General features: G+C 42.2%; 1 protein-coding gene across 8 annotated transcripts in view; it reads left to right on the forward strand.

Moving 5' to 3' along the window:
- Positions 1–25,913, forward strand: part of LOC115084931 (putative RNA-binding protein Luc7-like 2) — a 291,251-nt gene that overhangs the window by 6,634 nt on the left and 258,704 nt on the right. For 4 of the 8 annotated variants that reach the window (XM_029590362.1, XM_029590360.1, XM_029590364.1 and 1 more), the window contains 2 exons: positions 19,801–19,871; positions 22,353–22,447. In XM_029590362.1, coding sequence (XP_029446222.1) covers positions 19,801–19,871; positions 22,353–22,447 — 166 coding nt within the window. Of the gene's footprint in view, positions 1–19,800; positions 19,872–21,796; positions 21,873–22,352; positions 22,448–25,913 lie in introns of all 8 variants that reach the window. The other 4 variants (XM_029590358.1, XM_029590361.1, XM_029590359.1 and 1 more) reach the window with 3 other exon arrangements.

A 25,913-nucleotide genomic window follows, 5' to 3' on the forward strand; every position in this document is an offset into this window, starting at 1 on the left:
GAGAGACATGACCATTCAGGCCTACTGTTTCCTGTCCTATAGCCAGTTACCAGTCCACAAGAGGACATAATCTCCTATTTCATGACTTTTTAATTTCATGATAAGTCTCTCAGAGACTTGTCAAATGCCTTCTGAAAATCCAGATACACCTTCAACTTCCATGTTTATTTTTTTTTTTTGGAAGGAGTTAAATAGATTTGCTAAATCCAAGTACACTCTGCCACATTATTCTGTCTCTTATCCAAAATAGTTGGTAATTTTTGTTTTTCAGAATATGCTCTACCATTATGCCCAGTACAGATATCAGGTCACTGTTCTGTAGTTTTCCAGATCACCACAGGAGCTGTGGATTATGTTGGCCACCCTCCAGTCCTCAGCTACCATAGCTGATTTGAATAAGTAGTTAAGGATTACTAAGAACATAAGAAATTGCCATGTTGGGTCAGAGCAAGGGTCCATCGAGCCCAGCATCCTGTTTCCAACAGAGGCCAAACCATGCTACAAGAACCTGGCAAGTACCCAAACACTAAAGACCCCATGCAATTAACCCAAAAACATGCAAGTTGATGTTTTGTAAAATCTAGTTAGATTGCTTTAATATCAAGTGTCAACTGTTGTATTACTTAAAGTTTTCTTATTTTGAGTAGAAGTGCTCAGCACTAGAAAAAATCCATGCACTGGCTGGGTCGCCTGGCAGGCAAAACTTTGAAACTTAGTACTTGCTGCTGAACGGCGATGTCAGCAGAAGCAGTAGCTGCCACTCTGGCAGGGGAAGCATTGGAGCCCTGGGGCTGAAAAAAGAAGCTGTGGCTGTGGGGCGAGGCTGGAAGGAGGAGCAGCTGCTGGAATGGTGAGAAGAATCAGGAGCTCTAGGCAGGGGCTGTGGCTGCATGGAGCAGTGGCAACCCTGTATATATTTAAAAAAAAACCAAACAAACAAAAAAAAAAACCTCTGGAAAAATCCCATCTCCCCCTTTGGCAAGTACACTACAAATCAGCTGTCATGATTCACAATTTGCTGAATAATGTTTAATCCCCAGGCATCCTGTTGGTATTAACAATCCATACTCCTGCTCAGTCTTCTGGTTAACACTTTCTTGACCATCCTCTCCCAAGCTGTCTCACCTCACAAACATGCAAACACGCTTTCTTTATAGCAGGTCCTCTCCTTTGGAATTCCTTATCTCTAGCAGTATGCAGCATTTCCAGTGCTAAAATTTTACGATCCCTGAAAACTTTATAAGCAGGTCTTTGAGATCCCTGATTTAGATACCTCTAACATCTGTTCATTTTAGTTTAAAACGATTTGTTTACAGCATTAAGTAGTCTGCATTTATGCCAATATATACAAAAATGTTTGTTTTTTAAATTTACTTATTGTATCTTTTGGCTATCACATCATTATGTATGTAAACGTATACCACTACAAACTATGTGTAGGGTGCAGGCTCTAAATAATTTTAAATAAGTTTGGCTGGTATCTTAAGTTTTCAAAAAAATAATTTTCACCCTGGAAGCATTTTGAAGAGTTACTGTAATTTTAAATATACTATTTGACCTCTTTTAGCAGTTATCTCTTGAATAATATGGTTTTAAGAATCCTGTAAATATCAAGATGTGAGAAGACATAATTACAGTAGCTGTAGTGAAGTAGTATGTATTAATTATAAACTCAGTACTTACCCTATTAAATATTAACATCCAGGGCAAGCATCAATAAATAATGTTGTTGGATGTTTTTATTACTATTGTTTACATGCAATAGAAGCCAAAATACACATTACAACACAAAAAACAAAATACTAAACATAGGAAAAAAAAAGAGCAAAATCAGGAATTTGCAAAAACTGGGACATAACTATCTGAGCTTTTAACGATTGCTAAAAGAATACAGGATTCTTTGTCTGACCAAACTGTATCGAGCTCAGTATTCTGTCTGCCAATGGCCAATTCAATATCAGGCAGACCCCCAAAAACATAGATCTATTTCTTGTTACTCATTTCCAGGGTTAGTGAATACATTCCCTAGTTTTTCTTTTCTTTTTTAATTTTTTATTTTAAAGATTTCACATATTTTACATGAATTGCTTCTAATTGAATTCGGTACATAATCTGAAATACAAATTACAAATTTTGTGTAGAATCTAAAAGGAAACAATGAGATTTTCTCCAGATTTTAAACCTAAATAAAGGAATTTTGGAGGCAAGAGAAACATTAGAACGAGTTATCAAAACATTTTCATATATATTACATAAAGATAGGTAAGCAACTCTTTATTTCTAAGTCGATCATGCTTTGGGAACCTCTTGGGGATGGTCTAACAGGAAATCTTTCAATTGCTTAGGATCGAAAAAGACACAGTTATTTCCTTGATGTCCAACGCAGCATTTACAGGGAAATTTTAAGACATATCGGGCACGTATATTGATTACCCTTTGTTTCATTACAAGAAACTCCTTCCTGTGTTGCTGCGTTACTTTGATTACGTCAGGGGATATCCACAATTTTGCTCCATAAAATGGAGCAGATCTATTCCTCAGAAACATTTTCAAGACGTAATTACGATCTGAAATAAACACAAAGGTTATTAACATGGTTTTTCTTTCCTTAACTTCTGAGTCTTAACGACAATTCTAGTATTTCAGAAATGTCCATAGTAGGTATATTTTCTCCTGCAATCTCTGGAACAAACTGAAGAAGGTAGTATGCTCTAGTGCAAACAGGCAATGCTGATTCTGGTATTTTTAATACTTCCCTCATATATGTTTTAAATAATCTGCTGGCGAAATCAATCTAATCACGGGAAAGTTTCACACAGATTCATCATCCTTAAGTTATTCTCCAGTCTCTCAATTTTTTTTTTTCACTGCCATTTCTGACTTCCCAAAGTTTTGTTGTAGAGATTCCATTTTGTGTAACCTTTCCTCATGATCTTGTATTTTCAAATTAAATGTCTCAATTGCTGTACTATTCTCATTAGTTTGCTTTTTAACATCAGTTATCAACTGGGCAATCGTATTTTAAAATTGATTGCAGTATCAATAGTTTTCAATGCATACCATACTTTCCCCATTGTAATGTCCTCGGGTTGACCAAGATTAATTTTAACTGCCATAGGCTCCGGTCGGGCCTTGCCCAATTCCTGTTGCGTTGCCGAGCACTGCATGTTACCTGCGATGAAATCAGCATTTTGGGCCCAAACGTCTCCTCCAGGGCCCATCTCCAGCACTCCACAGATCTCTTCCCCTCGTGGGTCATCGGTCCCATTCCTGTACGTCCCGCGGCTCACCCACTCAGGTTCCAGAGACTCCCGTTGTAAACTGCCTCAAACCAACTCAGGCGGTGACTCCTCAATCTGCGCTGGATGCACCGGCCTGGTCGGCTTGCCTGGGCTCAAGGTGACATCTGGGGTCAGGGGGGAATGTGGTCGTTCTACCGCCAGGAAGCCCTAGTCGATGATCCCCGGATTTTCCTCTTTCTGTTAGTGTGGAGCATTTTCTCTAAGCAGATATAAAAGGAAAAATGCAGCGGCAGGCGCTCACTTCCGTGCGTCTTATCTGGTGGCCATCTTGCCTCCCTAATCATTCCCTAGTTTTTCTGACATGTTTTTATAGGTTTTCTCCAGATACTTGTCTGAACTTATTAAATACTGCTATGCTAGTTGCTTTGCCCATAAGCCCCTGGAACAGATTTATTTAATTTTTATATTTTGTTTTTCTGCACTTCAAAGCGGATTACATTCAAGTATTGTACTTATCTCTGTCCTACCTGAGGCAATGGAGGGTAAAATGACTTGCTCAAGGTCACATGGATCAGTAGGGGGATTTGAACCATGGTCTTCCTGGTTCAAAGGCCCCTGCTCTAACCACTCCAAATTCCACAGCTTGATTATGTGTTGAATGAAAAAGTACTTTCTGTGATTTATTTTAGGTTCGTGGTGTCTCCTCTCTTCTTACTATTATTTGAAAGGGTAATTAACCATACTACTTCGTCTATCCAGATCACTTTAGACACTTGGTGTTATGCTATCCTACCAATAGATGGAGACAGAGAACAATGTGTTTTCTGACTTCACCTTTCATAGGGTCCCATGGTGACAGCCTCCCACTATTCTCTGTCTACAGCAGATGATATACAGCAGAGACTGGTCTAGGCCAAAGGAACAGGACGTCAACAGATGACGGACTTGCTCCTGGGGCAACAGGCCTTAAGATCTGATCCTCCCTGGTGAAGCATAATCTGAGTTGGAGGGCTTCCAGGAGAGAACTAGGGATGCCCAGGATTGAGGGCTATTAATTCCCAAGCTTCCCTCCAAGCCACCCTTTTCATTTATTTTTTCATCTTAAGTTGTTGTTCTTTAGAATATTTTGAAAACCCCTCCCCTTTGCCACCCAACTGCTCTGAGCTGCCTGACATGATACTGTCTCTACTAGTAAAGATAAATTAAAAAAAAAAAAAAGCAAACAGGGCTGAGCAGAAATTTTTGAAAGGGGTACAACTCTCAAGCAGACTGATACATTACAGGAGGACCTTGCAAGACTGGAAGATTGGGCATCCAAATGGCAGATGAAATTTAATGTGGACAAGTGCAAGGTGTTGCATATAGGGAAAAATAACCCTTGCTGTAGTTACACGATGTTAGGTTCCTCCATATTAGGAGCTACCACCCAGGAAAAAGATCTAGGCATCATAGTGGATAATACTTTAAAATCGTCTGCTCAGTGTGCTGCAGCAGTCAAAAAAAAGCAAACTGAATGTTAGGAATTATTAGGAAGGGAATGGTTAATAGAACAGAAAATGTCATAATTCCTCTATATTGCTCCATGGTGAGACCGCACCTTGACTAGTCTTCCAATTTGCCATGGCTACTCTCCCCACTCTCATGGGACTTACTCTCATGAACCAAGGCCTGATCCTAGGCCCAACTATGGTAGCAGTGGTGGCTGCAACAGTGTGTGAATGTGCATGGGCCAGGGTCTGAGTCAACATGTGCTCCACTTCCAGGCCTCACAGTGGCACTCTTCCCCCTCCCCTTTAACCATCACTTCCAGCTTGCATTATGGTGGTTAGGCCTGGGAGCAGAGCCTGTGTTGGTTCAGTCCCTGGTTAATGCTCTTTCTCAAGGTGCTGGACCGGCTTCTGTTTCATGAGAGAAGGTCTGTGGAAGAGGAGAGAGGGAGAGATGAAGTGCTGGCTAGGGGTGTAGAACAGGTAAAGAGGAAGGGGAATGGTTAATAAAACGGAAAATGTCATAATGCCTCTATATTGCTCCATGGTGAGACCGCACCTTGAATACTGTATACAATTCTGGTCGCCGCATCTCAAAAAAGATATAGTTGCGATGGAGAAGGTACAGAGAAGGGCAACCAAAATGATAAAGGGGATGGAACAGCTCCCCTATGAGGAAAGGCTGAAGAGGTTGGGGCTGTTCAGCTTGGAGAGGAGACGGCTGAGGGGGGGATATGATAGAGGTCTTTAAGATCATGAGAGGTCTTGAACGAATAGATGTGACTCGGTTATTTACACTTTCGCATAATAGAAGGACTAGGGGGCATTCCATGAAGTTAGCAAGTAGCACATTTAAGACTTATCGGAGAAAATTCTTTTTCACTCCACACACAATAAAGCTCTGGAATTTGTTGCCAGAGGATGTGGTTAGTGTAGCTGGGTTCAAAAAAGGTTTGGATACGTTCTTGGAGGAGAAGTCCATTAATGGCTATTAATCAAGTTTACTTAGGGAATAGCCACTGCTATTAATTGCATCAGTAGCATGGGATCTTCTTAGTGTTTGGGTAATTGCCAGGTTCTTGTGGCCTGGTTTTGGCCTCTTGGAAACAGGATGCTGGGCTTGATGGACCTTTGGTCTGACCCAGCATGGCAATTTCTTATGTTCTTAAAAGCATAGATTAGTCTTTTGAGATTTTGAGTTTAGCTTTGCACTGGTTATGTGGCCAGAGCTTGTCTGTGGTGTTATGGTTTCAGGATAGTGCCATGGGAGCTGCTGGAACAGATTTGAAAGATGTTGCACAGGGGTTCTATTACTCTGGTAAACATTTCTTAGAATCTTGTTTGGGCTTGGAGCAGGACCTTGGTGGTGGCAGCCTGTCGCTTACTGTGAATAACAAACTGGATAGTGGACTCTGCTGCCAAAGCCTGCCTCGCGAAACCTCTTTTTAAAGAAAAGCTCCTCTAGAAAAGACCTGGAAAAGCTGTTTAAGGATTTAGAAAAGTCCAAAGCCTGTAGGCTACCAGAGGATAGACCCGAGATTTTGTCCTGCCCAGCTCCAGCTAGTCTCTTCTTAGACAATAATATCTGCTCTCTCGGGGGAACTGCTTTCTCTCAGCAAGGGCGTTCATTTCAAATGATCAGTCCTTTTGAGGTGGCAAGAAAAATGGTCAGGATGGAGGATGTGACATTGTCTGATGAAGACACCAAAAAAACCACATCCAAATTGAGGGTGGTAATAGCAGTGCTAATCCAGGAGAGGATTTTTTGCGTGTTCATATCTGGACTAATTCAAGGAAAAGTCGGAAAACTGAAGTTCCATTGAAAGAGTGATCAGCCTATTGCAAGAGTTGGGCTGGGTGGTGAATTTTGCTAAGAGCAAACTGCAGCCAACTCAAGCCATTGAGATACCCAGGGACTCACTTCAACATGAAGGAAGGTTGGGTGCATATGACTGCGAAGAGAATACAGAAACTTAAGGGACAGGTATGCACTCTGGTTATGGAAAAAGTTCAAGGTATGGGACTACCTGTAGCTTCTGGGCTTCATGGTGGTGGCCTTGGATTTAGTGCCTTGGGCAAGAGTGTATATCCGCCCATTAGAGAGGTGTCGCTTGTCGAGATAATTTCCATGGTTTCAGGACTAATTGGTAAGGTTCCTCCTCCTGGCAGAGATTAGGTCCAGTCTAGACTAATGGTTAGTGGGGTAGAACCTGGAAATGGGGCTTAATCTAGAGTTTCCATCCTGCATAATGATTACAATTTATTCCAGTCTGTGGGACTAGGGGTCACACTACCTGGAGCAAATGACCCTGAGAGTGTGGATACTATTAGTGGCCAAGAGATCTGTCAGTTGACTGGAAACGGTGATAAGATTGGCCTTGTTGCAGGGGCAAGCCATCAGAATACTATCAGACAGTGTGATGGCAGTGTGTATGTGAATCACCAAGGTGCTCTAATGGCCAGAGAAATGAGTCTCCTAGTAAGCTGCACAAAGAGGGGCACAGAATGTGAAGGTGAACTTTTTTGAGCAAATGCATACTGTATCCTAGGGGAGAGGAACTCTAAGAAATAAACTTTGCTAAGTTGGGAACAGGTACGGAAGCTCAATTATGGATCCATTGGCCACCAGAAAAAAGGATTCAATGGGTCTGGATGCCATGTCATGACCATGCCCTGTGTGGGGCCTTCTTTTTTTTTCCTCCTTGGTGGCTCCCAACTTGGCACAGGTGCTTTTGTTGTGTGAATCTGATGAGAATCAAGGTGGGCCACCCTGTTTGGCTCCCTTAAGACTAGGGTCTCTTTGTCACTCTTTAGAGGACCTATTTGACCAAGATAGGCTACTGGGGAAAGAGCCATTTTTTGCACACACAAAAAAAAAAAGCCACTTCTATATAGTGATCACAGGGTTGCACTTGATAGGGTAAAATCTCTGGAGGCCTATTTTATTTCAAAATAAAGCAGGCCCAACACTTATTAGGCACAAAAAAATTGGGATCCATTTCAGCGAACATGTAGCAGCAAACTTGGACAGTGAAGAAAAACATACATATATGTTAAAGTTCAGTATGGCAGCATATACTTGATCTGCAGCAATCTAAGGCTGACATGCATGAAGTAGGCCTGACACCATGCGCTTGGCCAACGAGCGTACCTCTGCATTTAAACAGTCAAGCAGAAGCGCATCAGGAATACCCCAGCACTGCACAAGTGCTTCACACCAGAGGAAAGCTCCACTTGGCCAGACAGTCCATCAGGAGCACTGCTGCAAATCACTTGAATTGTGGTGGCTCTGTAGTGAATCCAGGCTATGTGCAAATTTGTCTCTGTGGTGACAGGCACTCCATGACAACCATACAAGGAGTGAAGAGAAGAAAAGAAAAAAAGGCTCATTTACTGCACAAAATGGAACTGGAAGCCTCCTGGGAGAACGCACCAGGCTTCTGAAAGAACTAAAAAAATGAAATTTCAGACTTATACTAGTAATTTGTAGCCTATCACTAAAATTATCCATTGTTCCTGAGGACTGGAGGGTGGCCAATTTATCCTCCAATATTTTAAGAAGGGCTTCAGAGGTGATCCAGGAAACTATAGACAGGTGAGGCTTACTTCAGTAACTGAAAAAATCGTGGAAACTATTCTAAACAGATTCACAGAATATAAAGATAGACATGTTTTAACAGCTAGCATGGATTTGCCTAAGGGACGTCTTGCCTCACAAATCTATGGTTTTTTGAAGAGGTTAATAAATGTGGACAAAGGTGAACCGGTAGATGGTAGTATATTTGGATTTTCAGAAGGCTTTAGAAGCCTTTGAAGGACTCTTGTCAAAACTAAAAAGTCATGGGATAGGAGGCGATACCCTTCTGTGAATTGCAAACTGACTAAAAGGAAACAGTAGCATTAAAAGGTCAAATTTTCTCAGTGGAAAAAGGTAAACAGTGGCGTGCCTTAGAGATCTGTACTTGGACGGGTGCTTTTAAATATATTTTATAAAGGATTTCGAAAGGGAAATGACGAGAGGTGATCATATGTGCAGATGACACAAAATTATTCAGAGCAGTTAAATCACAAGCGGATTATGATAAATGGCAGGAGGATCTTACAAGACTGGAAGATTGGGTGTCCAGATGGTAGATTAAATTTATTTATTTAAACATTTTTATATACCGGCATTAGTTGTGGACATCATACCGGTTTACAATGAACGGATTAAGCTTGGAAATTACATTTTAACAGGGAAAACGAACTGGGAGAAGTGTAACAAGATATAGCTAAGAAAAGACAGGATAACAAAAACGAGGTTTCTCAAGATGAGGATAAGGGGGTATAACAAAATATAGTGTTAGTTCCTCAATGTGAGGAAAAAAGTGTAGACGCAATGTGGTTTACTAATTGAGACCATGAGGAAGCCTTTTATTCTGGGTATGCTTGTTTGAACAACCATGTTTTCAATTTCTTTTTTAAGTTGTTCATGCATGGTTCGAGGCGTAGGTCAGGCGGTAGTGTGTTCCAATGCGTTGGTCCTGCAAGCGAAAGGGCACGGTCACGTGTAGAGGAGAGGTGGGCTGTTTTCAGGGAGGGTACAAGTAGGGTGCCTGATTTGGCCGTTCTGGTGGGTCGACTGGTGTTAGGAGTTGTGAAAGGGAAGTCTAACCAATTGGAGTTGTGTGTGTGAATTGCTTTGTGCATTATGGTTAGGGTTTTGTAGATAATACGTGAGGCTATGGGGAGCCAGTGTAGGTCTCTGAGGATGGGAGTGATGTGGTCATATTTGCAGGAATTTGCGATGAGTCTTGCTGTAGCATGTTGTAACATTTGTAGGGGTTTAATGGTGGAGTAGGGGAGACCTATGAGTAAAGCATTGCAGTAGTCTAATTTGGATGTGATGGTGGCCTGGATAACTGTACGGAAATCTTGGGTGTGTAGGAGAGGTCTGAGTTTTTTGAGCACATTAAGTTTGAAAAAGCAGGCTTTGAGTATGGACTTTATGTAGTTCTTCATACTCAAGTGATGGTCGAGGAGAACTCCAAGGTCCCTCACAAAGGGTTGTGTTTAGGGGAGGTTGAGTTTGGTGGTATTAGACGGGAAAGGGGACGAAGATGAGTGAGGGGAGATGAGTAGAAGTTCAGTTTTGTTCATATTGAGGGCAAGATGGAGGTTAGTGAGGAGGGAGTTAATGGCTGCGAGGCATTTCTCCCAATGTTCTAGGGCAGGGGTCGGGAACCCATGGCTCGCGAGCCAGATATGGCTCTTTTGAGGGCTGCATCTGGCTCGCAGACAAGTGTCGCCATACTTCGCGGTTCCCCGCTGACCCAGCTGCTCCCCGGTCCTCCGCCGCCCGGGCTTAAAATGCTGTCAGCCCGGGCGGAACGCGGCAGGACAGCTGGAGTCAGCGGCACCGGCGTGCTCTCTTCTCCCCCCCCCCCCCCCCCGCGGCCCGGAAGAGGAAGTGGAGAGCATCGGGTGCCTGCGCGGGAAGAAGAGACCACACTAGCGTGGTCTCTTCTTCCGCGCAGGCACCCGATGCTCACCACTTCCTCTTCCGGGCCGCGGGGGGGAGGAGAAGAGAGCACGCCGACTGGAGTCATCCGGGTGCCTGCGCGGGAGTCATCGGGTGTCAGCCGGGTGCCAGCGCTGGAGTCATCGGGTGCCTGCGCGGGAAGACCCGCGCAGGCACGCTAGTGTCCGATGGGAAGAAGACTGCAGCGCGGCTCGGAGGAAAATGAAAATCTTCAACCGCGGCCGATGGGACTCCGCCTTCGCCTCCGCGAGGGCTGAAAATGAAGGAGGTTAGCGTTGGGAGGTGGCTGCTGCTGCCGCGAGTTCCCGGGGGGGGAGAGAGAGAGTGAATGAATGAGCGAGCAAGCATGTGTGTTTGAGATCCTGTGTGTGTGAGTGAGAGATTGCATGTATGTGAATGATTGAGAGCCTGTATATGTGAAAGAGAGTATGTCTGTGATTGAGATCCTGCCTGTGAGAGAGAGAGCATGAATGTAAGTTTACCATTGGGAACCTGTATGTGTAAGTTTGTAATTGAAAACCTGTTTGTTTGAAAGAGTATGTGTGTATGATTGAGATCCTTTGTGTGTGAGAGAGATCATGTGTATGTATGATTAAGAGCCTGTGTGTATAAGTAAGAGAGAGATCATGTGTGTCTGTGTCTGATTGACAGCTGGTTTAGGTGATGGAGCATGTGAGTATGTGATTGAGAGCCTGTGTTTAAATGAGAGAGAGAGACCATGTGTGTCTGTGTGATTGAGAGCTGATTTAGGTGAGGGAGCATGTGAGTATGTGATTGAGAGCCTGTGTTTAAATGAGAGAGAGAGACCATGTGTGTATGTGTGTGATTGAGAGCTGATTTAGGTGAGGGAGCATGTGAGTATGTGATTGAGAGCCTGTGTGTAAATGAGAGAAAGAGAGGACATGTTTGTAAGCATGTGAATGAGAGTCTGTGTGTGAGAGAAAAAGACAGCATGTATTTATGTGATTGAAAGCCTGTGTGTGTGTAAGCGTGAAACGATAGACAGCATGTGTGTAAATGTGTAATTAAGAGCCTATATAAGTGAGAGAGAAAAAACATTTGTATATGTGAGTGACTGAGAGCATGTGTGTATAGGTGTGTCATTGAGAGCCAGTGTGAGAGAGAGCGCTGTATGTGACTGAGAGAGGAGAAAGTTCCAAGCAAACCACCCCACCTCCTGCTAATTCAGAACAATCTCAGGACACCTGGATATCAAACGTTCCCAGGTATGCAGAGCAAAAAAATTTTTGTATCCTTATTATTTTTCATTACTGGATCTTTGTGTCTGCTATTTTGAAATATTTTGTTGGTATCTGGAAATGTTTTATATGAGTTTTTAATTATTGGATAACTCATCAGCTGTTTCGAAATATGTTCTTTTTGTTAGTACAGTTTTACTGCTGATGATTTTATATTTCTTGATTTGTTTTATAAGGATGTGTGATGTTTCTTTTTTCCTTTGTTACACTGCATACAGAGACTCTGGCTTGTTGCAGTTTCCAATTCAGTTTTTGTCTGCATGCTTCTTGTTATGCGTTTTGGTCTCTTTATTCTATGTTAGGTGAGGGACAGCACGTGATTCAGGTGAGGTTTTCTGCTGGCGTGTAGTTTCTGTGTAGGACTCTATAGCAGCCTGACTTGGTCCGTTTTCCTAATAGGAGATGTATTGGTGTCTTAAGGCCTGGTGTAATATTTTCAGAGACTTATTGTACTTTAAAAGTGTGATCTTACATAAAATGCACACATTTACTTGTATTTAGTTTTAAACATATTGTATGGCTCTCATGGAATTACATTTTAAAATATGTGGCGTTTATGGCTCGCTCAGCCAAAAAGGTTCCTGACCCCTGTTCTAGGGCGTCAGAGATAGAGTTCTGTATAGGGATGACGATCTGAACATCATCAGCGTAGAGGTAGAACTTAAGTTTGAGATTAGAGAGGAGTTGGCATAGAGGGGTGATGTAAATGTTGAAGAGGGTGGACGAAAGTGATGAGCCTTGGGGGACTCCCTGCTGGAGGGGCTGTGGGGTGGAAGTGGAGTTCCCGATTTTAATGGAGAACTTTCTGTTAGAGAGGAAGGATTTAAACCAGGTAAGAGCCAGATCTGAAATGCCAATATTTTCCAGGCGTGTTAATAGATGATGGTGGCTAATGGTGTCGAAAGCTGAAGAAATGTCGAGGAGGGCAAGGAGGTAGCAAGGCCTTGACCCATGCCCCGAAGGAGATGGTCAGAGAGGGACCAAGTGCAAGGGGATTCATATAGGGAAAAATAACCCTTGCTGTAGTTACACGATGTTAGGTTCCATATTAGTTACCACCCAGGAAAAAGATCTAGGTGTCATAGTGGATAATACATTGAAATTGTCGGCTTAGTATGTTGCAGCAGTCAAAAAAACAAATAGAATGTTAGGAATTATTAGGAAGGGAAATGTGAATAAAACAGAGAATGTTGTAATGCCTCTGTATCGCTCCATGGTGAGACTGCACCTTGAATACTGTGTGCAGTTCTCGTCGCCATATAGTTGCTTTGGAGAAGGTACAGAGAAGAGTGACCAAAATGATAAAGGGCATGGAATGGCTTCCCTATGAAAAAAGGCTTAGAGGTTAGGGCTGTTCATCTTGGAGAAGAGAAGGCTGATGGGGGTGATATGATGATAGGTCTATGAAATCATGAAAAGACTTGAATGGGTAAATGTTAATCAGTTATTTACTCTTTCAGATAATACAAGGACTAGGGGCACTCCATGAAGCTAGCAAGTAGCACATTCAAAACAAATCAGAGCAAATTCTTTTTCACTCAGTGCACAATTAAGCTCTGGAATTCATTGTCAGAGGATGTGGTTTTAAGACAGTCAATATAGCTGAGTCCAAAAAAGGTTTGGATAAGTTCATGCGTGAGAAGTCTGTAAACTATTAATCATGTTGACTTAGGGCAGTGATGGCCAACCTTTTGAGCTCAGTGTGTCAAAATTCATAAAAAACCGAGCATAACTCGGGTGGTGTGTCACTTCTAGAAAAATCCATAATTGTGATATTTGTAGCTCTAATTAATAACAAGTTATAATTTTAATATATGTACTGTATTTATTAATAAAGCAAAAACAAATAATTCTTTACCTTGCCTGCTTAGTGACTTTTTTGTTGCTGAATTTCGTCGGCTAAATCTTCAATTAAAACACTCTCTCCCCCTCCCACACAAACTCTTACTCCCCTGGATTTTCTCATACACACTCATGCTCTCACACTCACTGGCTCCCTCACATACACACAAACACACACACCCAGGCAGGCTCCCATTCATTTTCACACCACTCCCGCTCCAGGCAGGCACCAATTCATTCTCACACACACAGGACCCCCAGGCAGGCACCTATGCATTCACACACATACACCCCCAGGCAGAGACCCATTCATTCACATGCACACACTAAAGGCAGACCCCCCTCTCTTTTGCCAGCAACCTCAGAACCTCTCTCATTCCTCTGCTGCCACTGTCACTGCTGCCACATGACTATTGGGGATGTTACTATTCTTGCACATTTCCAAAGATTACATGTGCCAATCACTAAAAATATATATATTTTTTTTAACCTTTGCTGTCTGATCTTAGTTTTCTAATTGATTGGTCACAGGCTTTTTTTTTTCCCACCTTCCCTTTCTTATTTTTTCCACCTTCCCTTTCTTTTTTTTTTTTTTTGCCAATTCCTTTTATATTGTCTTTTTTTCTGTTTCTTTTCTCTCCATCTTCTTCCCTCAAACACACAGTCAGGTTCTCATTCTCACATGCATTTCTCTCACACACACACACACACACACAGCTCTCACTGGCACATGCTGTCTGACTCTCACACACACAGGCTCTCTCACTCCCACATGCTGTCTTGCTCAAGCACATGCAGTCTCTGCAAACATTCAGGTCCTCACTCTCACACACAATCTCTCAACTCATGTCATACACGCGCGCGCACACACACAGACCCTCAGCCTCTCTCTCACCTCTGGGCCTCCTCTTCGCGGGTCGCGCAGGATGGGCTCTGCAGCGGCCCTGCTACCGGGCTTCTTCCTCTTCTCGGGCCGCTGCGATTTGAGATTCGCGGCGGCCCGTAAGTGCAAGCGATGCTCCTCTTCTGCACGCACTGATGCTTCACCTCCTTCCTGCCCACGCGGCTCCGGCAACCTTTACTTCCGGGGCCGCACAGGCAGGAAGGAGGAGGAGCATCAGCGCGTTCAACACGATCTTTTTCTTTGGGCTGTGGTGAAGTGAGCCTCACCACGGCCCTGTCTATCTGCCTGTCGCTGCGCCGCATGCGCCTCCCTGCGCCCTGGGACATTGGGGGGGGGGGGGCTGGAGGGATACTAAAAAACTAAAAAACTAATTTTAAAGGGTTGGCGCAGCCGAAAAAAAAAAAGGCTCGGCACAGCTGATAAAAAAAAAAATAAAAAATCGATAGTTCCGAAACGCTACGCGTGTCAGCAAAAACGGCTCGGCGTGTCACCTCTGACACGCGTGTCATAGGTTAGCCATCACTGACTTAGGGAATAGCCACTACTTATTACCGGCATCGGTAGCATGGGATCTATTTAATGTTTGGGTACTTGCTAGGTACTTGTGACTTGGATTGGAATCTGGATGCTGGGTTTGATGGCCCCTTGATCTGACCCAGTAAGGCAAGTTCTTAAGAGGTAAGTAAAGCCCCATCTGAGCAGTGAGAATAGATGGTAAAAAACACAAAAGCAGCCAAAGGAGGACGGAGAAAAGAAATAGTCATCTTTGAAGCTGTCCTATAGTGCCCCCCCATTTCTGAAATAAGGATAATGCCTTCCTTTTTCTTATTTAATATAGTATCACAGTTTCATCTCAATCGTATTGTTTTTATCCTCTTTGAGAGAGAATAAGGAGCTCCACCGCTTGGATGTGCACAAAGTTCTTCTGTGGTATCTGAAAGTTACTATTCCCTTTAGATCAGACCACTTTTTTGTTCTTTTCAGTGGGTGATGGAAAAGGGGAAATTGCCTTAAAAGGCTTTTATAGTGCAATGGATTAAGAAAGTGATCAGTTCAACATACATTGCAAAAGAGTTAGTTTCCTAGAAGCCTCTGTGCAGATTCATCTAGAGCTCAAGCATCATCATGGGAGAGCTTCAATGGGTGTGTCTAGTGGAGATTTGCAGAGCGGTGACTTCGTTGTCATTGCACTCATTCACAAATCATTACCGCCTGGATGTACATACTGGAGAGGATGCTATGTTTGGCGCTGGTATCTTGAAAGTGGGGTTGGCAGTTTCTTAACTAGTTTGAGGGATGGCTTGGGTCCATCCTAGGAATTTGGATTGGTTTGGCTGGATGAAGAGGAAAGTAAAACTTAGTGTGGTCTTCTAATTTCTTTTCCTTGAGTCTTGTCAGACCAGTCCAGGATTCTCCCAAATTGTTTACCACTATTTCTCTGGATTCAAAAATTAAACAGGCCTCCCTTAAGGTTATGGGTAATTTCTCTTCCATATGTTTGGTTCTTGTATTAGTAGGTTGGCTTGATCGCCTGAGGTTAAGGGAGTTCTAAAGTGTTGTCTCCTCTGTTGATGGCAGAAAAGTAGAGAGTATAGTTGCATTTCGCTTGTTACAAGAATACTGGGAAGCTGTCAGCATGAGACTCTTTATAGGGTGATGTCTGCAAACCAGTTCTGTCTCCATCTACTGGTAGAGGAGGCAGTTAGACTGATCTACCAGGACTCAAGGAAAGGATATTAACAGATAAGACTAAATTTCACCTTTTTTATCTGTTCCACCCCACTCATGATTTTATAAAGTTATATCATGAGCCCTCTCAGCCATCTCTCTCAAAGCTGAAGAGCCCTAACCTGTGTAGCCTATCTTCTGAAATCATTTGTTGTCCTCCTCTGCATTTTTTTCTAGTTCCATTACATTGAGATGTGGTGACCAAAACTGCACTTAGTGGTTGCAATATATTTTCTGTTTTAATCTCCATTTGTGTGTGTGTGGTTTTTTTTTTGTTTGGTTTTTTTTCCCCACTGCCGCCACGCACTGATTATTCACAAGGACGTCAAGGTCCTTTTCCTAGGTGGTGACCCCTAAACCTAGCATTGTGTACCTGTTATTGGGATTATTTTTCTCTATGTGCATTATTTTGCACTTTTCTACATTAAATTTCATCTGCTATTCAAATACCTGGTCTCCTAGTCTTGCAAGGTCCTTCTTAAATTCTTTACAATTCACTGCGGTTTTAATAACTTTGAATAACTTTGTATCATTTGCGAATTTGATCTCCTCACTCATTTCCTTTTCCATATCATTTATGAATGTTAAAACTGCACAGGCTGTAATACATATCCTTGTGGTACTTTACTAGTTACCTTACTCCATTTGGCAAAGTGACCGTCCTACTTTTTGTTTCCTGTCTTTAACCAGTTACCAATCCACAATAGGATATTGCCTCTTATCCCATGACTTTTCAAATTTCCTGAGGAGGCTCTCTTAGGGTACTTTGTCTAAAAATCCAAATACACTATTTCAGCTGGCTTTCTTTTTATCTATTTGTTTACACATTCAGAAAGATATTTATAAGGCAAGACTTCTCTTTGCTAAAACCATATTGATTCCTCATTAAGCCACATCTGTTTGTATAGCCAGTATTTTGTCTTTAAGATTAGCTTCTAATATTTTGCCTGGCACAGATATTGGGCTTTCAAGTCTATAGTTTGCCAGGTCACCCCTGGGGCCCTGTTTAAAAATTGGCTTTGCATTGGCCACTCTCCAGTCTTCAGATATTGTGGCTGTTTTAAATGATGTTTGAGTTTTTAGGGCTCTGATATGGATACCATTTGGTCCTGGTGACTTGCTGCTCTAGAGTTTGTCAATCTGATGTATTACATCTTCCATTATCAGTTATTTGCTTTAATTGCTCAGAATTTTCACTATCAAATATTTTCCCCTGTGTGTGTGTGTGTGTTGGTAAAGATTGAGGCAAAGAATTTATTCTGTGTTTCTGCCATTTTCTTATCCTTCCTCAGTACTTCTCGTACCCCTTTTGGTCATCTAGGGATCCAACTGACTCAGTTACAGGCTTTTTACTTCGAATGTACTTGAACATTTTTTAGTTTTTGCCTCTCTAGGCAAACTTCTTATTTGTTCTTGGCCTGTCTTACTACTGTTTTACATCTAACTTGCCAGTACTTATGCTCTTGCCTGCTTTCCATTTTTTGAAAGAATACTTTTGGCTTTAAAGGCCTCTTTCACCTCACCATTAAATCATAATGGCAGTCGTTTTGTCTTCCTTCAACCTTTTTTAATGCATGGGGTACAACATTTATCTGAACTTCCAATTTTTAAGCAATGTCCACACTTCATGCAAACCTTTAACCTTGGCAGCTGCTACCTTTTTTAGTTTTTTCTAATTTTCTCATTGTCTTAGTCTCTCTCTCTTTAAAGTTAAATGCTACTACTGTAATTTTACTTAATGTCCTTTCTCCAGTGATTATCAAATTTGATTATGTATTATGATTGCTATTGCTTGGTGGACCCACCATAGTAACCACTTGTAGTTCTCAGTGGAACCTGGTACATCTAAATTAAGAAAACCCTAATTACAGAGAAACAAAATTAAAGCAAATGAGATATAGTATTACTGCACACAGCTCAGATATAAAGGCAATAAAAGTATTGACTGGAAAATTTGTGGCTTATGGAAAAATCTTTTAGTAACTAGAGATTAGGTGTGGTAATGTGCGCTGCAGTTAATGCTGTCAGTGTGGTGGTATGACTGCAGTGAATTCCAAAATCTGATTTTAAAAGGAAGCTCTTCTCAGTCCTGCACAATGTTTCAGATGTTCTATTTATTTTCTTCTGTCATATATATATTTTTTAAATTATCTAATTAAATTCTTTGCAATATCTCTAAATCTTGAAATAGCCATGTTGATAAGGTAATACATTACTTCAGATTCACTTGCTTCAGATTGACTGTGATGTAATAAATTACTAGGGGATGCACAGTGGGGGGGTTTTTTTTTCGCTTTTTGCTTGATTTCATTTTGAAAATGTTGGGTTTTTTCATTTTTTCCTTAATTTGGTGGTTAGCGTGCACTAACATGAAACTAAAAAAAAAACAATTTCAGCATTTTTTTTTCTTCCTTTGCATGATTCCAATGAAACGAAATAGACAATGTCAGTGACTGTCTATTTTGATTTAAATTAATGCACATCCTTATAAATTTACCTGACACACTGCATGAACTATTCAGTTTCCCTTGTGGAACTTTATAGAACTGTTGAAAACATGGCTATTTTCAAGTTCAAGAAATTTCTAGTTTTAAGTTTCAAAAGGAATATGCCATTACTGTTTTGATTCAAGGTTAGAATTTCTGCCTGCTGTGTGTGTGCTTTGAAATATTGCACAGTACACATGAGTACAGCTTTCTGTTTGCTTTTTTTGGCACTTTGCATCCAGACAGGATCTTGACATCTGCAATTTGGAGAGCAGGACATAGCCACCCCCACAAAGTGAAAAAATCTTGATACTAACTTTTATATCTAATCTGTGACCACTTCTTAATAGATGTTGTTTAAGTAGTAGTGCCCATGATTTTGAATATACAGAGATAATTTCCTAGGTTTATGGTGATAATTCCTTAGTCAGTCAAGGGCAGTTTATGAATGCTTTCTGTCAAGAGTACAATTGGTATTAGAAAAAAAGGAATTAAAAATATTTTAAAACATTTTATTGCCACATTAGTGTTTGAAATTTTGTCTTCCGCTGTCATTTGATTACTGCAAAATGTCCCTTTAAAAAAAAAAAAAAAAAAAAAATCAATTATAGGTAAATTAAATTGAGCCACAGGGCAATACAGTAACTTACCCAAGTTCATATGTATGTTCAGTGGTGTAGCAGGATTTGACATGAGTTCCAGGAGCTTTCCTGATTTATAATGTAGTACTTGGATTACTACATCATACCTGACTTTGGACAAACTGTATTCTTTTGGGCAAATGGGGTACTGAAGAGGTGCTATGAAAAGCACTGGTATATCAGAAATATCTAAATTCAAGTTAAATCAACATCAGTAAATGAATGGTGATTATTCCCGTTGTAACAACATTAAGACACGGTAGGCCATGCTTTGTGTGCTTATGGGGCCTATGTACTAAGCATTTTCCCTTTAGACAGAAAATGGAGAAAATCTTTCGTGCATCAGGCCCAAGGACAGTTTTTGTTAGATGGCGGTAATCTTGCCATTGGCCTGCTGTGTATTAATAATTTCAGCTTCTTATTGCCTCTGCCAACCAGATATTTTTGCCCCTTCGGATATATTCTCTCAAACATTGCTGATCTGTTCAAGACTCTCTGAAACAGCATCCTTTTTGTACTACAGATAACAGTTCTTAGAAACAAAAAAGCTTTATTTTGTTACATTTTATTTTCATGTAAAAAAATTCTTGCCGATCAAACGTACTTCTAGATGCTGTGTTGAAATTGCTGGCAGAATCTATGTATTCTATACAAACTGAACAATCTGGCCCCCTTGTTTTATTTATAAAGGTTCAATGTATCTATGCCTGCCTACTTCAATCTGCAAGGGAGTATCAGAAAGGCCCCGCATTCGCCGAGCCGTGAGTTATAACTAACTTTTCAGATGTGTTAATGAATGTGGAACAAACGCAGTTATGTGTTTAAAAAGGAAAAGGAATGGACCAAAGAAATCACAGCAGCAGCAGGCCTGACCTAAGCGGATCCAGAATTTATATTCCAAATCAGGACAACCCAGTGTGAGAACAATCATAGAAAACCTATTGCTGAAGTGTTCTGAAGAACATACAGTTTGTGAATTAACAGCAAATTCATATTTTTTTTATCCATTTATAATATATAGGTTTTATTATGCTTTTTATTTTTTCTGAAAATTACAGATTGCTAACAATTTGAGCAAAGTCCTGGCCAGTCAGTACTGGAAATATTTCAATAATTGTAGCCCACTCGGGGCAATACAAATCCAGTGACTAATGGCAACCTAATCATTTTGCCAGCAGTTTTCTGGTCAGTAAAGAGTAGTTAAGATTGCCTTTTCTAGTTTTTGGGGCAAAGCCTTTAAAATTCTGCAATTTTTAAAAAATCCGAGGAAATGGCCTTCAGTTTTTAGGCGTAGTATAATACTGTTCGGTATTCAGTAATCTGGGTAGTTTTTAAATAACTTAGGGCATGATTTACTAAGGCTTTTTTTCTCGTTCGGTATCTATGCCGGAAAAGTTAGTAAATCAGGCCCAAAAAACGGAGAACACCTTTAATATACTTTTAAAGCAGCACCTAGCTGTCCAGAAATTCAACAATAGGTTTTCTTTTGTTAAATGATGAACAGGTCTGAGGGGCCCTGTTCAGCTGGGATGTGTTGAGTTTGTGTTTTTTTTTTTTTTATATATAGGTCTTTGGTAAAATGCCCTAGTGAACACAGCTACTTAAGAAGTAAGGCAAACATTTTCATCCAAATTTTTCAGGAAAAGTCAGTTTTTTCAGCTTTCCAGGATAAAATAAAAAATGATGCGTGGCCTTCTTTCCTCTGAAGGATTAGTGAAAAGTTCCAGATCACAGTTGTCAGTTCTCTAACCGAGGAAATAACCTTTGCATTTTTGTAGCCTAAAGATTTATATTTCAGAATTTCAAGGAGAACTAACTCGGAAGAAAAATACTTCTTCATATGTTGCAGACTGAACTAATTCAGGGAACTGCAGTATCAAATACAAAATCTAAACATTTTTAAAAGTTTTTGTCCAACTATGTGTTCTGTGGGAGCATTTATTTGCCATCTTGTGAATCATTTAAGGAAGATGACTATATCATGATCAGAAGCACCGTTTGCTTAGTTGATCATGTGTGTAGAAAAAAATAAAAAAGCAGCAGCAGATGTAAAACTTGATGGTATGGTGAAAGGCAATATTGAAGCATATAGTTTGAACATTTTTACCTTCACGTTAGTAAAATTTAGTGTGAACTTGAATGGTTCTGTAAGAAAAATTTGAGGATGCCTGTGTATATATGAGAGACCTCAGAGAGGTCTAATCTCACATATGACCTTTTGATGGAGTGAAATGAAATACAAAATGAACGCTTCCACAGAGAACCTAACCACCACCCTCAACACCAACACCATGAATTTCAGATTTTGTGTTTGATAATGACGTGACCCAAATTACTCTAGTTGGCACGTTTTAGGAAAGATTTTTCTTGGACTTAGTTTGCCTTTGTAAAGTCTGCCCCTTCTTCCCTGGTGTGGAGTATTTAACTTGAAGTCTAAAAGGTCTGCAATGTATGGCGAGCATGCTGCTGCAGGGAGTACAGCCAGCGGCCAGGAAGATGGCATGGAATTAACCCTGCTCCCAGTCCTTTCAACGTGGAGCCAGTAAACTGTGCTATTTGTGGGGCATTTATTTGTGATAATATGTTGCATAAAGGCGATATGTCCATGTGTTTGACTGGTGTAAGTACCTTCTTGCAGGTTTGTACGCTTATAAACCCACTCTTCTACCCTCTGTAACCCCCCCAGCAGCGAGGGAATACACTATGCACCCAAGAACAATATAGTGGAAGAAATGGCGGCGGGGGTGCAGTGGGGACTCACAGTGTGTATTCTAAAACATTTGCAAGTTTTTTGTTTTTAATATTAATTACCAACTATTTAAATATATTTTCCTTTACATGGATCAGGAATAGAGAGCTATGTAGCGCCTAAACTAATAGAAGTAGCAAGCTGTCATAGCAGTAAAAATCTGTGCTGCTTTTTGCATATTTAAAAATATTTATCTTTTTGTAGTTACTAGTTAACACATTAAGTATATTTATTTATACACATTATTATATGACTATTTTTTCCAAGCAGCACTTTATAATTATATTTTTCAAAGCATAACAGTGCATACAGTAGTAAATATACACTGTCACTTTCTGTATTGGGGAGGAGATTTAACTATTAGTGTAAAAATGTAAACACCAAAACCTCTTTTAATTTTTGAAGGCGTGATTCAGACTAGTAAACATAGGCCAAGTAAAAAGGATGTTCTCAGTTTGTCTAACCTGTTTTGTTGTTCATTTCTATGTTGCAGGAGACACTACACGTCAGCGGATCAAATTTAGTGATGAGAGAGTGTGTAAGAGCCACCTACTCAACTGCTGCCCTCATGACATCCTCTCTGGAACCGTACGTAGCCAGGCGTATGCTTTTATTCTTGTTATTTGTATTGTATGCCTCTCAAATCAGGGCTGCAAATCAGAGCAGAGAAATTCAAGGGATATCTGAACTAAAGCATTAGCACTTACTGACCTATAAGAGTGCCAGTGGTAATCATTTCTATGTAGTGTATAGAGTTAAACTTAAGAATTGGTGAAAAGTCTGACATTCCTAGCATGTAGACAGATATACTCGGGACCAGTGGGTTTATGCTCCCCTGCCAGCAGATGGAGACTGAGCAAGCTGATGTCACAGTGTGTATATATATATATATATATATATATATATATATATTTTTTTTTTAATTTATTTATTTTTAATTTTTATATACCGACATTCTTGTATTATATACAAATCATACCGGTTTACATTAAAACAGGAGATGCAGGAAAAAAGTTACCTTTGTCAAATACATGTAACATTAATAACAATGAAAATTGTTAACAAGGGATAACTATGAAAAAAGAGAAAGGTAAACAAAAGTGGAAGAAACATAGAAGTTAAAAAAACCGAAAAAAGGTAGCACGAAGGGGTGCACAAAGGGGAGTGCTGCCTGCTATATTCTGCCAGTATTCTCCGTCTCCAGCAGATGGTGGATGTGCATCTCCCTGTGGGGATTGTGTTGAGTTTTTTTGGAAGGAGAAATCTGAAATCTAAGTTAAGTAAAAGAAAGCCCTGCTCTCCTGCGGTGATACCAAAAGGTCCCTCCCCCAGTTGAGAATTCCTGAGGTGATTTCTGTGGTCCCTCGGAGGTGTGCCTTGATCCAGTAGCTGGGTTTCTTGGCGTGGACTTAGCTACTAGTTTAACTGAAAGGCAGCGGATGCAGGAGGCCAACTGCAGTAGTAACGGCAGATGCCCTCTACCCCTGCAGCCGGAGACTGTCTTCGCGTCTCTACTGCGTTGGTAAGTACTGAGCTCAGGTAAAGTTTAAAACTGCTGGGTGGTTTTTTTTTTTGTTTTTTTTGTTTTACCTTTTGAAACAGACAGATTTCAGGACGTCCTCTGGTCTCTGTGCTTGGCGCGTCTTCCTGACATTCGTTCCTGCTCCCGTTGGGGGACTAGGCAGCCTGGCGGGTTGAGAGGCACCCGGTGGGCTAGCCCTGCAGTTAGGATTTTTTCTTGTAAGCTGCGGTGGCATTTTTTCCGTGCTCCTGTGCATTCTCTGCTGCCCTTTACAGGCTGGCATTGTGTGCAGTGCTTCGGTTGTGCGCATGTGTTGTGCACTCAGTTTTGGGCACTGGAAAAAGCAGCCAGATGCAAACCAAGCCAAGAAGGAACCGGAGCTAGTCCCACAGAACTGCTCTCGTCTGCGGTGCCGTCAAGAGAGAACAAAGGTTTGACGTCCGTCCAGCCAAGGCCGTGACTGACCCATCATTAGAATGGGAGAAGCCAGGTAAAGCAAAATCTGAGAAAAACAACTCTCCCTGAGCGTCTGAGCAGTGCTGACACAGGTTAGAAGCCAGGTCAGATTGAGAAGCCCTAATGTGACAGGCAGTACAAATAGGAAGACTCTTATGGTTGTTTACTGGCGCCATTGCGGCGGTAAACATGCATCTGAATGGCTCGCATTCAAAAAGGCTATATGCACAAAAAGTAAGTGCTGCAGAAGGAAGCGCCGCAAGGTGTGTGCCAAACTAAGCATGTGAGCAGTTTAAAACTTGCAGGGGAGCCTGCCAGTGCCTCAGGTGCAACTGTTTGTGCTTGGGAGGAGGGGAATTACACAGCAGGAGGGAAAGGCACATAAAAAATAAGAGCCCAAAATATCCCGGAAGGGGAAGGGGGAGGCAAGGGGGTGACAAAAACCCTTCCTGGGGGGGCTCAAATCGGGGAGTAACTGCAAAAAAATCGGCCCCCCAGTCCCAGGGAGCTCCGAAAACGGAGCCGATAAAAATCCAAAATGGCTGCCGTTCCCGGGTTTTCCCGACCCTAGAACGGCCTGGCCAAGCTTTGGGGAGTCGATTCCCGGGCTAAATTTGCCTTCCCTGCCGAAGAGGGACCTTCCCCACCCGGCAGGGAGGCATAGAAGAAGCCCCCTCGCAAAAAACTCGATGGGGGCTGGCACAGGAGAGGCAGGCTGCCTGCCACGGCAAAGAGAGCCGCTCTGAAGAAAAAAAGGATGCAGAGAAAAAGTTTGACAGCCTGGAGGCCAGGAGAGAAGCAGGGGGGAATCCTGCTGACTCCTGCCTGTCTGGCTGCCGGTTCAAGCCTCCTGAGACCAGCAAAAGAAAGAAAAATACTGGTCTACTGCTGCAAATAAGTTAGAGGTAGGGGAATACCTGCAACTTATAATAAAAGTGAAAATTCCTCTTCTAAATATTTATTCACTTTTTTTTTTTTTTTTTTTTTTTTTAAACTGAATGCAGCAGCTGGTTCTAAACTCTCTCGGCAGCCAGAGGTCTCAGATGGGGTCAACATCAACTTTCCTCTGAGCCCGGGCCCTCCCGTGGCCAGAGACGGCGCATTCGACCCTTCTCCGCCTCCAGCCAAAGGCGATTGCTTCGGCGATGTCCGCCACACGGCTTTTCTAGCTGCGCCACTGGTCGGCCGCTCCGGCGTCCACAGCCCGGTGGGGTACGTTGCCGTTCAAAGGTAAGCTGTTCCTTGTCCAGGACCTTGAGATGCTAGGGATTCCTTAGGGGAAAGTAAGTTCTGGCAGCTCCCGGTGGCCCGTCCGAACCCATCCCGGTCCCTTATACCCTCTCGTCCACGCTTTGGGGCCAGAGGCGGTATACCCCACGTGGGCACGGTGACTCCTCAGGGGGTTTGTTCCTTCTTGATCGCAGTTTTTGTCGCAGCATTCTTGTGGGCGCCATCCCTTTCGCGAGGGTTAGCCCACGCGCTCAATCCTTTCGCCTGCACACACACTGGAGTTTCCTTACCTCATTCTTCGGTCCCCTCCTGGGGTGGTCGCTTTTTCCCTGTTCTCCGCGGACTGGGTTCCGATCTGGTCAGACCAGTGGGTCCTCGACGTTCTCAGAGACGGGTACGTCTTCGCTTCCTCGAGTTTGTCGGCATCTTTTTCTGTTTTCCCGTGCGGTCGGTCCCTGCGACATATGGTGGAGCAAACCCCCGCCAAGTTCCTGTGTCTGAGCGCGGAGGCCCCGGTTCCAGACAGCGTTCTTGCCGCAGGCCACTATCCTATTTTCTTTGTTCAATCTTAGACCTCACAAGAGTCAACTGGGCTCTCACGGTCCCGCTTCTCCGCAGGGGCACCCTGTGAGCATACTCGTGCCATCTTGCCCTGGGGCATTCCTTGTCCCCCTGGTTTTCACAGTGGCATATTCCATTATCCGTTTTATCGTGGCTGCCATAGTCTCTTGGCGTTCGCGCCCTCCGCCGGGACTTCGAGTTCCGGGCGCTTCCCTTTGGTTCGCGACGGCACCTTGCATCTTCACCAATGTCTGGGTGTTGCTGGCAGCAGCTCTCCGCCGGGCA

This window comes from Rhinatrema bivittatum, chromosome 2, assembly GCF_901001135.1.
Source record: "Rhinatrema bivittatum chromosome 2, aRhiBiv1.1, whole genome shotgun sequence".
Classification (NCBI taxonomy): domain Eukaryota; kingdom Metazoa; phylum Chordata; class Amphibia; order Gymnophiona; family Rhinatrematidae; genus Rhinatrema; species Rhinatrema bivittatum.